Raw genomic sequence first — 16,566 nt, forward strand, 5'->3', positions numbered from 1 at the left:
CTAGCCGATACCCGGTTCTGAAGATATCTGTATTCCCCCTGAACACCCACACTCCATTGTCATTCCCTTCCCCACATCCTGCCTTTCTGTGTTTATAACCCCTGTGTGAATGAATTATGATTTGAGAAAAAATAAATTATAAAAAAAAAAGAAAAGAATTGTGTGCTCTGAAAACCAGTGTACCATCTCTGTGCCCTGAGTATTCTGTGCCCACTCTTCCCAATTGCCACCCTGGAGGTTATCGGTGCCCTTGAGGCTGGCTCTCAGGGAATAAGACTAAATGCCTGGGGGCTGCTAAGAATTTGGGCCAGGAATCTGCAGAACTGCTTTGACCTTGGGGAGCAAGTCCCCTGCAGAAGCAGCCATGCAGTGCAGACCAGGGACCTGCATAAAATTTGGGGGGTTGGGGTTGATTCCTCTGTGTGAACCACACTTTGAAAAGCTGTAGCCTTCACAGCCCCATTTATCTCAAGGAAGTGTTTCTTGAGTTTTTAACCACCTCTGGCCCCTCTGATCAACTGTTTTTCTCACCTCCCAGAGGAGGTAGGTTACATTCCCTTTGGCATTAAAAGGAAAAGTACATCAGTTGTGTGAAGAGCTGAAAATGATGTATTTTATCAACTTCAAACTTGTCCTGAGGCCTTCTCCACACCATGATAAATAATAAAAGTTGTATTTTAATTGAATTCCTGTGTGTATAGCAAATACAGGGTTACATTACACCAGTGTTTGGCTAGAAGCAGCCAAGGGCTCTTCATAAAAACACCAGGGTCCGGAGCTACGTTCAGTACTCTTCTGGAAAAGGGAGCAGATCTATATCAGTGACAGATCAAATCAGAACAGCACCTCCCAAATATAATTTTTAAAACCTGGGGCAGGGGCCACTGGAGTTCCCATGAAAGTAAAATAATAAGAGAAGGGAGAGAGGGTGGAAGAAAGACAAGGTAGAAGAAAATCCACGTATTGGCTTCCCAGTACCCTCCTTACAAACGTCTCTAGAGGGACGATCATCACCATTCAGGTTATGAACAAGGCAGTTGCCCTGGCTAAAGTCACACGCACTCTTTTCTCCACCCCTAGGATCCTGGAGCTGCAGCAGAGTGGCGACATGGACATCCTCAAGCACAAATGGTGGCCTAAGAATGGCCAGTGTGACCTGTACTCCTCAGTAGATGCAAAGCAGAAGGGAGGAGCCCTGGACATCAAGAGCCTGGCAGGCGTGTTCTGTATCCTGGCCGCGGGAATTGTGCTCTCCTGCCTCATAGCCGTCCTCGAGACATGGTGGAGCCGGAGGAAAGGTTCCCGGGTCCCATCAAAAGAGGTACTTGAACTTGGGCCCCAGATAGAGCTTCGGAACATCTGGTGGTTATGATTCCAGAGAGAAAGGGGTAACATTGGCAACTGCCCTTTCTGCTTTCTTTGAAGATTCAACATAAGCATGCGGGAAGCAGAAAGGCGAGCCAATGCCAGTTCTCTTTTAGAGCTCTCAGGGTGATTGAAGCGCAAGGGTAATGTCTGTAAGATTGACAGTTTCCTGTCCAGTAGCAGGCTCTAAAATGCCAAGTCTCAGGCTAGATACTGATGATCCTTCAAGGCTATGATTTTGTTGACCCAATTAGTAAAGACACTTAACAGTTCCTTTCGATTCCTTAAGTTGTAGATAAATTTGTGTCTTAAAGACTAGGCCTAGAAGACCCCAGCAGTAACCTTTCTCTCCATCACAAGTCACTGCTTCCATGTATGTAGAAGATCTGGAGGCATAACTGTGTGTCTGGGGCTCTCCCATGATCCCAAGTGTGCCCAATTCACATCACCAAATCATTCTGGATTCCGTTCATCTCCCTGAGTGTGTCATTGGCTTAACTCCAGGGCCATCTTCAAGTTTGTAGAGCTATCTGTAAGAGTGCTTGCAGAATTGTACATAATACCTTAGTGAAAGGGGCATGTGAGATGTATCCATTACCAGAAAAAAACACTAGCATAAAGAAACAAAAATAAAAACAAACAAACAAAAAAAGCTTGAAGAGTCGATGTGAAAAGCAACCTGAATTTGCTCAGTGGTTTGATTTGAGGATCATTTTCAAAGAAAGTTTTAAACTTTCTGCCCACCCCTGGGCTGACTGATGCACAAGGAACTCCGCAGAAGATTGGCTTTGATGTACAAATAAAAATGATCTCTCATTTGTATGTGCATGTCTGCGCGGTAGTGTTGCCTTTCAAACACTCTCGTCTGCACAGTCTAAGGATCCGTGTAGCTCCTTAGATGCAAAGTAGATCGGTACCGTTTCTAAGAGCAGCTTTGCTTACCTTGCTGCATAGCTGTGTGAGTGATCATGTACAATCCCACTACGTGGAGACTGAGGTAAAAGCCAATCAGGTTTATTGGCATGTCTTCTTTGTAGAGTAAGCATATTGGTTTCTTTGCTGACATCTAGCCAAAGCAAAAGGCCACATTAATGCAGATTGTAGCTGAGACTCAACACTCTCCAGACTCTCGAAACGAAGGGCTCATGAGCTCCTATTTTTGAATTACTACAGAAGATATTAAATGTTTGCACTGTTAGAGATGTTGATGGATGTCTAGATTACGGTTGCCGTGGGAACCATAAAATTATACATCTCAGCCTTCTGAAGTCTCAGTAATAATATTGCATTAATGGATGTTTTTATTGGATCTTAAATGAGAAAGAAGAAGGGGAAACAGGGCTGTGAACCCCAGCAGTTTTCGCTGTAGAGTACTGCATGTGTGGTGGGAAAACAGATACCTACTCTAATTTCTGATGTCCATTCCAGGTTCTGTGAAGAACTATTTTCTCCTCTTATGACTAATGGGCATTTTTACAACCCATCAACTTAATTTTTTTACCTTGGCTGTAAATATCACAAAGGAAATTTTATTTCTTCTCAATTCTATTTTTTTTAACTCTGAAGGGGTTTGCAGGTAGGATTTCTCTCCGAAACTCTGAGGCTTTATTGCCTTTCTAAAAGCAAATAAATAAAACTTCTTACAAACATACCCACTTAGTCTAAAACTGACCTTCAGTTAAAGGAATTTATTCACATGTCCTGACTTTAAGGGATCTCTAAGTGACCCTCTGACCTCACAGTGACCAGATGCAGGTACTGGGTATACATATTTGCTCTGACAAGAAGTCTCTTGTGCTGACTCCTTCTCAAGAACCACATAGCTCTGGGCTGCAGGAAACAACACTTTACTAGTCATTGACAAGTTAGTACAAAGAAACACATTGTATATCTCTCTCAACTAAGAATGGAAAATTTAAGTCTAGGCATAAATTGTAGAATGGATCAAAACATCCTTTAGAAGGAGACTCTGAAAGAGGAAGCATGTATAAAATGGGGTGGCAAGGGTTAAGCGGAGTTACTGGAACTGGAAGTGGAGGAGAGACCTTCTATGCCTGTCCCTGCCTGAGCCTGTTTGGTGTCTTTGTAGCTGCATGTAGCCTATGCTCATTTTAAAGCCCCAGCTGCAAGCAAAGTATTTCTTGTAGATACTTTATCTCAAAGCCCTGACAATATTCCCAGAAACCAGCCCAATGCCTGCCTGGCTCATGCTAGGGGCCCAGTCAATATCTGCTAAATGAATATGCCCCAAAGTTCAGTTAATTACATGTTTGCTGAACGACTTTTTTTTAAACCATGGAAGCTAGTACTGATGAGATCCTTATTTTCTTTTTCTTCATCTCCAGGATGACAAGGAAATTGACCTGGAGCACCTCCATAGACGTGTAAATAGCTTGTGCACAGATGACGACAGCCCCCATAAACAGTTTTCCACCTCGTCAATTGACTTGACCCCTCTGGACATTGACACTTTGCCAACACGACAAGCCCTGGAGCAGATCAGTGATTTCAGAAACACTCACATCACCACCACCACCTTCATCCCAGAACAGATCCAGACTCTTAGCCGCACACTCTCAGCAAAAGCTGCCTCTGGTTTCGCTTTCGGCAGTGTGCCTGAGCACCGAACTGGCCCTTTTAGGCACAGGGCCCCTAATGGGGGCTTTTTCAGGAGTCCTATCAAAACAATGTCATCTATTCCTTATCAGCCTACTCCCACTCTGGGGCTCAATCTGGGCAATGACCCCGACCGAGGCACGTCCATATGAGCAGCAGACAGCTCCGCCCATCCTAGGACTCCCCGAAAGGAGCAACTGTAATGTGGGACTAACATGGATGTGGTGTTTTATTTAAAAGAAATCAGGATAATTAGAAACAATTCTAGTTCTTTCTCTCCCTTACTCTACTTTTTTTTCCTCTTCTTCCCTCTCTCTGTCTATCACCCTCCATTTTTTTCATTACTCAACTTGTTCCCCAAGAATATAGTATTCTAGGATCCTATTAGTCTGCTTTTCATCTACTGTACTTCAAGTCTAGGGACTGGGCACTGAGTCACTGAGAACACTTGCAGGGTTGACTTTGCACACAGGGCTCCCATGCACCCACCCTTCCTCTGTTTTGAAACTCTAATTGCAATAACTTCAGTCTTTCTCCATCTTCAACCGCATCCATAAAATCCTTCACTGCTGTCGAGTGTCCTTTAACTGTGGACCAAAGGCAACCCCCGCGGTGTCTGTGAAATGATTTGAAGACCATTCAGGCCACGCAATATGAGAATGCAGTTTTGTAGGATTACAAAAAAAGCCATTAATCTGCCAGTCAAGACTACAGTTAAAACCCCCCTCGCACTGCAGCAGTGCCCACCCCCTTCATGTGATTGTACAGTATTCAAACTTTTTCTTATGTACAGTAAACTTTACCATATGGCAAAGGCCTTTATTGTGTTAAATAACTTAGTATCTCATATATACATATATATGCACCTATATAACGTGTATATATATATAAATGCAGCCATTGCTATTGCAATTCATTTAATAAAGCTTTAGTTTAAAAACCAAGCATTGTGTACAGGAGCTACAGCAACGCCGGAGGCCTTTTCAGTTGGAGAGGCAGGTTGCTTTAATGTCATTCTGACCTGCGTTGTTTGCCAAGAGACTATTTTATAATTTTGTTATTAAAACATCCAGGGTGATTTCATCTTTGTTCCTAGATGTACTCATTTGAATAGGTTTTGTGTTCACTACTCAGCAGTGTATAAAGCTAACCTTGATAATTTTACCTTTTGTTAATTATCTAAATGGGAAATGTCATTAGTCGAACCCCACACACAGCACAGAGAGCAGAGTTTAACTATAGATCATGGTAGGTTCAACTTCCTCTTCCAAAGCTGCAAGCCAATCATTGTAACTGTAGCTGGGGAGGAGGGGAAGCCCCTTCAAGTGTTGATGTGGCCTTATATGTGTCATACATCACCCTACAGCAAATATGTGACAACCATCCTGGGCTCTCATCTGAACCTCTCTTCTACCCACTTGAGGTTTCCTGTCCTTTTAAAATCAGTGCCAAGTGTGTCAGCAGGGGCGATGAGCAAAAACCAGTGCCTCGTTGTGCACAATCCTCTAAAGGTAGCATTCTTATCTGTTAGAAACATAGAGTGAGCTTCATCTGTAATCCTTAAACTCGACGTGGTAAGTAGGAAGCAGGAGTTTATCCTGTGTTTTCAGGCAGCCGTATGCTTACTTTAATCTCACTCATTCTGTGGCTAGGGTTGCTAGAGGATCCAGCCTATGTGATTTGCTTTAGGAGCAGTTAAGAGATATACTCTTAAAATGTATTCTATTTTGATCTAATTCTGTTTCTGGGGAGCATCTTGTACTGTCACTGTTTTTGTACTAAATCTTCAAATATTGTCTACTGTGTCAGGCAGAAAATGGTCTTATCATGAGAAACCACTTTGTTTCCAGGGTGACGAGTCCCGCGGTGCATGCACACCTTGTTTCCCTGTGACATTCATGTTCTCAGTTACAACTCTGATTTTCAAACAGAAAAGTCTTTACAGCTGTATAGGGGCACCCCAGATGCTGCAGTGACTTCAGCTATCAACAAACTGTTAACCATGTACAATACTGGAAATAGGCTGATTTTGATGTATTGCCTATTCTTCAAGTACACAAAACATTTTGGAGGCCTCAATTATGAGTGGCAGAGCTTTCTGTGTATAATTTGTCTACATAATTTGTCTAATAAAAATGTTTTCTAAACTTGCTCTCATACTATTGAAGTCTTAACTATAAAAGTAAAAGATACTGATCCAACTGATCTATCTGAACCTCCCAAAAACACTGACTTTACTGAAGTCTACTTTACATCTACTCTAATTAGCAGGTCACCAACGTGAGGGGCTCTCTAGAAACGATGATTAAAGATATGCTAAGCCTATCAAAGACAGCTAATCTCATAGTCAAGACTATTTGAACCAAAAATATTTTTGTTTCTCTTCATTGATGTCTATGTGATCACTTTTAGGGGGAAATTTGTCCTGCTTTATAGAAAAAAAGCTGCAGTATTAATAGCAAAATAAGCATTTGTAACATGCAAAGAAGAAAGGAAAAAATTGAGGGTATTTCTTAAACTTTGCGCTTACTAAAAATTGCTTGGCTTTTCAAGAAATAATCACCATGCCAAAACTTTTCATTTGAAATTTTATTTAGATTCAGAAATTATTTCTAAAACACTATTATTTCTACATTTGAACACGATTAAGTCCCTCTACTATTTAACTCAATGGATATATGCCTATAAAATAGCATTCCGATGAAACTCTACTCTAAAATTTCATCAAAATGCTTTTTCAATGTGGGAAGGAGGAGAGACTTTACAAATACAGATTCTGTCTCTCAATTTTTCTGTGAGAACATGACAGTCTAAGAAGCTGTTAATTTACCCAAATGCTTGACAGTTTAAGACTTGAAACTGCTGTGGAATTTCAGCTTTGAGATTTGGGCTCTGCTGTGCGTCCATCACCTTCACCCAAGTACTCACCCAAGGGGCCGTGGATATAGGGAAGAGTCAGAAACCCAAGTGTCACACCTCCTCCTCCCACAAAGTGCACCCTGGTGTCCTTTCCTTGCTCGTGTGGGTCTTATGCAACCATCTGAGTCACCAGGTGGGGCTCAAGTGCCTGCTGCCTCCTCTATTCAGGGTCACAGCTTCGGTAGAAGGAATTCCTTCTCTGTCTAGTCTCAGCTCCTTCAGCCAGAGCTTGCCCTGCTCTGCCCTTTAGATCAAACTTGCTGTTGCAATACAAATACTTTATACCCAAGTGACTTCATTGCACTTACATGTCCTACTTCATCTACTGGTGAGTCAGCACGTTTTCTGCACTTTTACGACCAATCAGACATACAAAGAAAATTGTGAGGCTTCCTTTCTTGCTATATCTCCCTATAGGCAACTTATTCTTTTCTGAATTGTGTGATGTTTTTTCATCTCCTTTATCTTAGGGTTAGGAGCACCTGAAAAGATACTATTATAAACTAGACTTTTCTGAATGGTACTTTGCTTTGTTAATTAAAAAGAAAGAAGATGAAAAGACTAACTCACCCACTCATGCTTTCCAGTTCTATTATTCTGGCTGAAGAGCAAGTTATTGCTACTTTATAGTCATAATTATTTGGTGAAATGCATTCTGGATTATGAATAATAACTAAGGCAGGGCTAAGAGCTTGTGTGACAGTAAGCACATAAATTGAAATGAGATTGCTAAAATTTGAGTCATTTTATTTCTTAACTAAAATCTTATAGCCAATCTAAGCCTTTTGACCAGGCGCTATTGAATGGCTAAGAGTGATGGTCATGAGTACCACCTTAACACATTAGTAGATGTCCTTTTAGTAACTCCTTTAGCAGAGCACGTATACGCTCCCTTGGGTGGAAGCAACTTCAGTAACAGAAAAAAAAAGTAATTAAAGCCATCACTGATAGTAGATTTGATAAGTTTCCCTCAGTCGTGTTAGCATGCACAGAGAACTTGTTCTGTGAATGCTGTAGTGCATGGTGGTTGAATGCAGAGAGATGGGCCCATGCTTGTTAGGAATTCTAGACGTGTTGCCACTGGCCTTTGTCTTTTCTCCATACTGAAATTCAGGATACACAGGCCACCCCACAGCTTTTCTGAAATGGCAGGATATCTCACCCCCAATCCACAGCAGCCCCTTTGGACCCTGAGTAACTCAACCTAGAGCAATCCATCCTAATTTTTCTTGAAAGCCAACTATGTCTGTCTTTGAAGGTTCAGACCTCCACGACAAAGCTTTGAACATTTCCCAAGATGCTAAATTTCAGGAATATGAATGTTAAGCCAGAAACAAACTGTTTAGTGCTCTATTATTACCAATACCTGTCTACTATCCCTGCTACCATTCATGTCAGAATGATACAAACCTCACAACTCCCATCTGTCCCTACAGCCCAATTCACTTGGGATAATTAGAACTTTACAATGTTGCAAGAACCTTGCTTCAGAGACCAAACAAATTTAATCATGATCTTCATCACCTTGCAACTAAGCCCCCAGATGACTTTTTTTGCCATCAAAGACACAGGACACAGGTTCTACATCTGACTGCTGTGCTGGCAGCCTCTTACCCCGTCTATCCCTCAGAGTTGAGAGAGCTCCATAGGTGGGTTGCTACCACAGGGACAGACACGGGTGAACGGAGTTCAGTGTTTCATTTTTTTTCATACAACGTTCCTAATTTTTCAGTAGACTTCATTTACGCTGTTACCAGTAAATTGATGGCAAAGCTAAAACCATCCAAATTTGAAAACTTCCTTCAAATCTGAAGTCTCTCTCCTGACACATACATACGGATTTAGGACTAGTACCTCGGTTTTAACTAACTTTGCACACTTTGTGGAATTTCTTCATTGCATAGAAAAGACAGGGAGGAAGCGTAACAGCACCCCTGCTAACCTTACACTGTTCGCATGGGTGACCCCACTCTATCAGAAACCGAAACCTGGCCTGGATTTGATGGAACCACACAGACTCCCACTTGAAATTACCAGTACATTTCAAAGGGCTGAAAATATCCATGATGGGATTAGAAAATCAATTTTTTTTCAAGACAACATCAATTCTCATTCATTTAAAACTAATTAAGCTTTTGGAGCAGCTGCGTTAGAAAAAGAAACAGATGTCACAAATCAAAACTGTCAGCACCAGAGAAGAGATGAAAAATATTGCTTTTAATAAATATTTTGCCTGTCACAGATTTGAAATAATACAAGTAGAAAGCAGATGTTAATTTTTTGAATTGTTACATTATATTCTCGATTGGCACTACTGAAAAATATAAGAATTAAGTAGCTACTGTAGTGACTCTGTTTAATTTTTTAAAAATCAGACATCAATGTTGTTTTTAAGCACACCAAATACACAGTTTAAAGATTATGTATATATATATATCAAAACACATACATAACCAGAATGAGCCACATACTAGGTCCATACATTTCTTAGAGTTCACATTCAATTCTTTTGCAGAATCAAAGTTGACTTCGAAATGAAGTTTGAAGCTTGATTTAAAGAATTAAGTAGGGCTGGTGAGATGGCTCAGTGGTTAAGAGTACATGCTGCTCTTCCAGAGGTCTTGAGTTCAATTCCCACCATCACGTGGTGGCTCACACTCATCTGTAAGGGAATCTGATGCCCTCTTCTGGCCTGTGTATACATAAGCAGCAGAGCACTCATACATTAAATAAATAAATTTTATTTTAAAAAGAGTTAAGTATATGTTTGTTTTTAGATATAAAATCATGCTGGAATTAATTTGAAAATAGAGGTTATATGTTTGTCATATCTCCCTTGTCTTCTTCACGCCAGAAATGGTTAATGAGTAATGAAGGTGTCTAAGTATCTGTCAGTTACTATTATTAAAAAGCTTCAGTCCTCAGTCACCTAAGAAGTCACAGTTAATAACATGTCTACTTGAAATGTCAGGCACTGAACACTCAGTGCAGAAAGCTCTTCCAAAATAGGGAGTATGGCACTTCTACCCAAGCCAATGCACCGCGGGTAAAAATGCAGAGCTAATCAGCACCGGACATGGAGCACAGCAAGGTTTGAGATGGGCAAGCAATCCCAAATTCAGTCCCATCTGACTTCTTTATGGAAACACCATGCAAAAGATTTTCCATAAACGCAGAGACCCATGAGAAAGCGTTCTCATACTTTGAGCCTCCAAAGTGTTTGATGAAGGAGCCAATAGTTCAAGTACAATCAATATTTTAACTAATTCTTCCATGTTCAACATCACTAAGTGAAATGTGTAAATATTAATCTATAACAAAGGTTTCTGAATGTCTGTTTAAACATGAATACGTATATATAAACACTAGTGAAGCTTCAGTGACCTAGAAGACTAGAGACAAACAACATCCTGAAATCATTCTGTTAAAAAGCACGTACCACCAGTGTGCATCCTAAGCAGTTTCCCTGAGCTGATAGATTCCATTGTATCTCAGGCCAGGCTGCACCGCTGGGTGGCAGTCCTCCCTACATACTCTGTCTTCTCAGAGAGCTTCCAAAGTTGCAAGGAGAAAAGGAAACATTGAGAAACTTAAACATACATGGCATACGGAACATCCATGGATATGAATATACATACTGTCAGGATGCAGGATAAATTTGACAGATTAACATGACAGAAAAATATTCTCTGAGGAGAATAAGGGAAGGAGATAGGCTGTGCAGACGAGGTGTTCTCAGGGAGTAAGCTGGAATTTAGTGTAGCTAGAGTCATGTGGAAAGAGCCAGAAAACACTTTTACAGTGGTGGGCACAGAGCAACAGAGACATGGGTGAGGAAAAGAAACTTGGAGGATTGAGCAGTGGATGGCCACCAGGTATGAAGTCTGAAGTGTGTCAGGCAGGGGCAGTGACAGTGCAGCACAGCCATGATCCAGAAAGCTAAGGCTGGTCTCCAAAATCCCACCCTCTGTATTCACCCATCAGTCCTATAGCAGTGCATACTCTGAGCAAGACATTTTTTATACAAGAGGATCGCAGTTTTAAAAACAAATTAAGTAAATAAACAAATAAACATACAGGGCAAGGCAGTCTATTATTAAAGCCATAAATTCCCATCTTCAAGGAACTTACAATTGACAGAAAACAGATGAATAAGTGAGATAGATCTGTAAATAACTGGTCAATTACAAGGTAAAGACAGCAGAGAAAAAACCTAAAACACAAGAGCAAGGGCCTTCAGGCCAAAGTGGAATGGAAATGTGCTCCTGCAAAGAGAGTGGAAAGTGGGGTCCCAGGGAGAACCGTGTGTTTGAGGGAAACCGCAAAGGGAGTGAGAATGTGAACCATGTTGGGATTCAGGAAAAAAAGCATTCTTGACTTCAGGGACAGACAATGCAGATGCTCTGAGGTTAGGGTATAGAGGGTAAGCTTACGGTGTGGTCAGACAGTCCATAGAGCCAGACCTGAGTGAGTCATCGGGACAGAAATTATATAGGGCAAGAGTAGACTGGAAAAGCGAACCTCCCACCTGGCAAAGTGTGGTGGGATTCTGTGAGAACGTAGGCTGTGATCCTGAAGTGCTCTGAACATAGCTTCTGTGAAGCCTGGTACTACTTCACCAGGTCTGTTCCCACCCTCTTCTGCCAGTATTTTTAGTGGAGTGTTTCAACTTCAAGAGTATGGGATTATTGGTAAGTGGCTGGCCATTTGGACCTCAGTCCATGAACAGCCTGAGAGTCCACAGTTTGGTTGGTGTTCACAGAGGCTCAAAGCCATAGGATGCATAGAAACCTCCACAGGCAGTCATTGGCAATTTATGACCAAAAGAAAAACACCAAGAACTGTATGTTCTTAGAGGAATGGGTTAGAAAGGTTAAACCTGTAGCACCTCATCAAATGGAAGGGAAAGGGACCAGTAAAAAGCCTGATACAAGCCAATGAGATGGCTCAGTGGGTAAAGCGCCAGTAGCATAAGCTTGCTGGCCTAAACTCAATCATCTGAGACCATAAAATGCAAGAGTAGAGTACTGACTTACACAGTCGTTCTCTGACCTCCACACAAAAACTTAGTGTATGTGAAAACCACCTCCATACATATAATACACACACGCACATTCACACTCGAACACACACTCGCGTGCATGCGCGCGTGCGCGCGTGCACACACACAGAGTAAATTCAGAAAGGAAATGAATTTTTGAAGGCTTATTCAAAGTCGTTTAAGCTAGGCATCTTAGTCAAACGAGGACGGAAGGTAAAGATGATAGATATATTTGCCAGAGAGAACCAGAGAAATGTGAGAGGTTGACTGAATGTGAGTTTGAGGGAGAGAAAGTTGAAGATGATTGAGTTTTCATAGCCAGATGCAAAGAGGTGACAATCATTGAGCAGAAGAGCAGTCAGGTCACTGCCCCTTTTCCTCACCTGAGATCTCCAAGAAGAAAGATAGATTGGAGATGAGTTTCTACTTCCTTCCCCTGTGAGCATTTGAGGTGTATTTGTAACAGGTGGTGGGTACCTATGAGTGCGAATATTATCGAGTTCATGATTTTAAATGGGGCTCCCTGAAGTTCTGGGGGCCTTTCTCAGGATCTAGGAGGGGCGTGGTTAAGGTGAGGCCCACTAAGGTTCAGTCAGAGCTGCTCAGCTTGTATTCCTTCATATACGGATCTTCCTTCTAAGATCTCCCCCACCCTCCAGTAACACATTACTGAGAAGCAACCAGCTCCACAGGGCAAGGAGCTTTCAAATCCCCATCATCTGTTGGGCTTTTCCTCTTTACAAGTGGCCTTTGCCCTGTTCTAAACTCTGCTCACATCTGTTTCTTTGGAATACTGCAAAACAAGACTAATCCTTATTCTCCATTAATCATTATCACAATTTCCAATTAGTGAAGCCTCAGAACTGTCCAAATTGTCCTTTAACATATTGACAGGGACCCAAAGCTTATGAGTGAGTCTTGATATGGATCCAGACTCTCCAGTGTCTTTAATGAGAGAAATAGATTTAGCAGGTCTCCTAGACAGTGTAGTGGCATACACTCAGGAGGCAGGGGCAGATGAATCTCTGTGGCTTCGAGGCTAGCCTAGTCTCCATAGCAAGACAGCCAGGGCTGTACAGAGAGACCATGTCTCTGAAATAAAACAGAACAAGAAGCAAACAAACAAAAAAGTAGATCTCCTTCTATGAGGCTCACTAGAATCATGAAACAGATAAATCTGAATTCACCCTGAAGCTGTTTCCAAATACAGCCCTATCGTCTAAGAGGAATGAATCGAGGTTAACACAGGCACAAATGCCTGCCATGCACAAGTCAGCGAACATACACTATGTCAAATCAAGTGGCTTTGACATTAGCTATGTTTGGTTCAAGAAAATTGCTGTGTGTTTTGAGACCCAAGTCTATTTCAACCTGAGAGTTCAGAAAGAATGTGCTTATGCAGTCAAGAATACTCAAAGAGATGAAAAGATCAGTTTGATATATTGTCATAGTCACTCTAACAACTCAGGAGGAGAGCAATGGCAGGGGAGCACTCACAGGGGAGGACACACAGAGGAGCACTCACTAAGGATGTGTCATCAAAGCTACCACCTGGATTTAACTCAGACTCACACGTGCTAGCTTTTACCACTGGTCGACACTGAAGCCATTGTAATAGATCCCTTTAAGGAAGCCAAGGATCATTTCCTAATTCTAAGACAAAAATCATATATCCAAATATAAATAAGAAACAGATAGTATATAGTCTTACAAATTTAATATAACTTTGGTAAACCTGATTTTCAAGTTGTTTGAGAATACAGTTCCCTGCAATCTACTCTTTCATCACATGAGGCACACAACTTGTGTATAGCCTTCTTCCCTATAGACTATTGTATCGAGGAAAGTGTATGTAAGTTGTGTAAACATGCTGCCTGAAATATCTGCACAATACAAGAAAGTCTCAGCAGTGCATGTGCCAGGGAGGGGGTGATTTCCAATCAAAATCTTAAATAATGTCCAACATAGATCCTCGTCTAGGATTTCAAATGTGGATAAATTTAAACCACTGTCTTCAGAAAAAGTTATCTGCTCACAACTGCCTATAAATCCAGCTCCAGAGAATCTGACGCCCTCTTCTGCCTTCTGTGGGTATAAATACACAAGCGCACATTCCTACAGAGCACAAACATAATAAAAATAAATCACAAAAATAACCAAACTGAGACATAGAAAAGTTAATTAACTTGACTAAGGTCATAAACTAGCAAGTGAGCCAAGCATATTTCAACTCCACGTCCCTTACTTACCTCCAAATCTACGCCTTTCCCACCTTCTACCAAGCTCAGCAAGAGACAAAAGGAAATACAGGACCCTCTTATCTCCAAGCGCATTCTCTAAGGAGCTATGTCCACTGTAATGATCCATGAGAAGCAGCTGGTCTTCAGTAACCAATTATACTTTATCAGAAACTATCAGTTGAAAATAAAACTTTATCCCAGATGAATATAAGTGGTTATGAATCATGAGTTAGAAGACAGATTTCAAGAAGTCCCCTGCCAGATTCGCCCATAAGCAGCAAACCCATCCCTCTCATCACAAGCCAGCAAACCTATCCCCCTCAATACAGGCCAGCACACCCATGCACCCCGGTCACGTGCAAGCAAGACCATCTCCCTCGTCCCTACTCATAGTTCAGCAACACTTCTGACCTTCTCCTTAGTGCCCTCTAGTGGGTACATTAGAAAACCAATGCCCCAGGCATGTGTTCTCCTGTGCCAATGCCACAGTCCCTTTGCCTAGCTTCTGCCTGTAGCCATAGCTTGAGGTCTCCAAAACCCAGTCCTCCAGCACTCTGCTCGCCTATACTCATCTGTCAGGTGAAGCCAATCAATAATTTAATTTTGTCTGTCCTCTAGCTAACAGTACGGACCTGAATGCTTCGGCAGAAAACGCTAGGTAATTGCTATAGAGAAGCAGTGAGCTGAGGAAGTGAGTCTTGACAATTACAGATACAGGGGGAGAGTATACAACCACTGAGAGAAAGGGAAATGAGAAAAACTGGCTAAAAAGTAGGGGCTAACTCCAGGACCCAGGAGACTCCATACGCTACAGATCCTGGGTCATCCATGCTTACTGCTGCCCTGTTCATGACAGCAAAGAGGAATCAACACAGATGACTGTCACCAGATGAATAGATAATTTGCAGGTGGCAAATGGGCCACCTGCACACAAAAAAATATGTTTCTGCCTTGAAGGAAAAGAATCATGAAATTTTCAGGAAAATGAACGTAACTAGAAACTCTTAGGTGATATAGCTCAGACTTCTAGAGACAAATAGTGAATGTTCTCTCTCGTGCATGAGTTCCAGGTTCTACAGCTATTTGTGTTGTTTATGTGGGATTGAGTGTGGACAGAGGTTAGAATGCTAGAAAGGGGCCTCTGAGTGGGACACAGGGCCTTTAAGATGTGAAAGTGAGAAAAAAACAGGAGAACACATGTGCTATGGAAGTTGTAAGGGGAACAGTGGCCGGGAGCTATGCAGTGAGTACAGGGGCAATGGAGAAAGAGAAGACCAGGATGGGGGCAGAATCCACCAAAATTAAGAATGTATGAGATGCTGTAAGGAAATCTATGCTTTGTATACTAATTAAAAATAAGTAAACAAAACTAGGCTATAGGAAACAGGACTGTGGATCAGAAAAAAGTTCTGTAGAGACATCAGAGAGAAGATGAAGAAAAGCTGATTTACTGATGTATTTAACACATATTTTATATTTTATGAGTGCATTACACACACACCACACCACACACACCACATACCACATACCACACACACACACACACACCAGGCACTTCAGATACTCAGATATGAGACTATTACTATTTCAGAGCTATTATTTTATTTTAAGGGATATCATGTCTGCACACAACTCCAGCACAAGGTAACATGTGTTGTGTTCACAAAACTAACGCAGCAGATAACAAAGAATGAAGAGAAAGAGAAAAATCTACTCCTCCAGATCTCACTTACCCGGAAGACAGCATGACCACGATAAAAATCTATGGGTGATTTGTACCTAGAAATATCCTGTAACTTCTGAGGATTCCGTGGAAAGCCAGGTCTTCTTTCACAGAGGTGATAAAACACTTTGTGTCGAGGAGAGGTTTGAAAGCTGGCCTTAAAAGCTGAAAGTAATGTCCACATGTGCAGTACAGAGAGATGCTTCTTTTAAGAACAGGGAGACAGATGACCCAAGTCACACAAGAGCAAAGCACAACTCACATTCAGGAAGACGAAGTAGTTTGTCTGGAACATACTGCCAGTGATGAGCAATAAGGGCAGAAAGTGGCCCAATTACAAAAGTCTAAGTGAGCCACCCACAAACCATTTGGCTTGCAGCCCTTTTACAACCCAGTCCATTTCTGAACAGCTGTGGATATCAGAATCGTGGTGATGTTTACAGTCTACTGGGGAAGACAGACAATTTAACAGCCAATGATAACAAATTGTGATAAGTGCTATCACGGAGGGCATAAAAGGTGATTTGCAATCCCGAACGGGGCTCAGCAAAGCTCCCAAGAGGACTAGATTCCAAATTACCCCAGAGAAATTATTGGGTGTTACTCAGGCAAACAAAATATGGACCATTCAGAATGAACGGCCAACGAGAACAGAGGCCCGA

At 41.7% G+C, this 16,566-nt stretch overlaps 1 protein-coding gene across 1 annotated transcript; it reads left to right on the top strand.

Annotated features, from left to right (window-relative positions):
- Positions 1-1,084: 1,084 nt before the first annotated feature.
- On the top strand, positions 1,085-6,128 carry LOC114616580 (glutamate receptor ionotropic, delta-2-like). The gene is made up of 2 exons (XM_028762014.1): positions 1,085-1,321; positions 3,711-6,128. The coding sequence occupies exons 1-2, from the start codon at positions 1,109-1,111 to the stop codon at positions 4,131-4,133; spliced, it is 636 nt and encodes a 211-aa protein (XP_028617847.1). The 5' UTR covers positions 1,085-1,108; the 3' UTR covers positions 4,134-6,128.
- The last annotated feature ends 10,438 nt before the right edge of the window (positions 6,129-16,566 follow it).

This window comes from Grammomys surdaster, unplaced genomic scaffold (assembly GCF_004785775.1).
Source record: "Grammomys surdaster isolate TR1022 unplaced genomic scaffold, NIH_TR_1.0 332585, whole genome shotgun sequence".
In the NCBI taxonomy this organism is placed as follows: Eukaryota; Metazoa; Chordata; class Mammalia; order Rodentia; family Muridae; genus Grammomys; species Grammomys surdaster.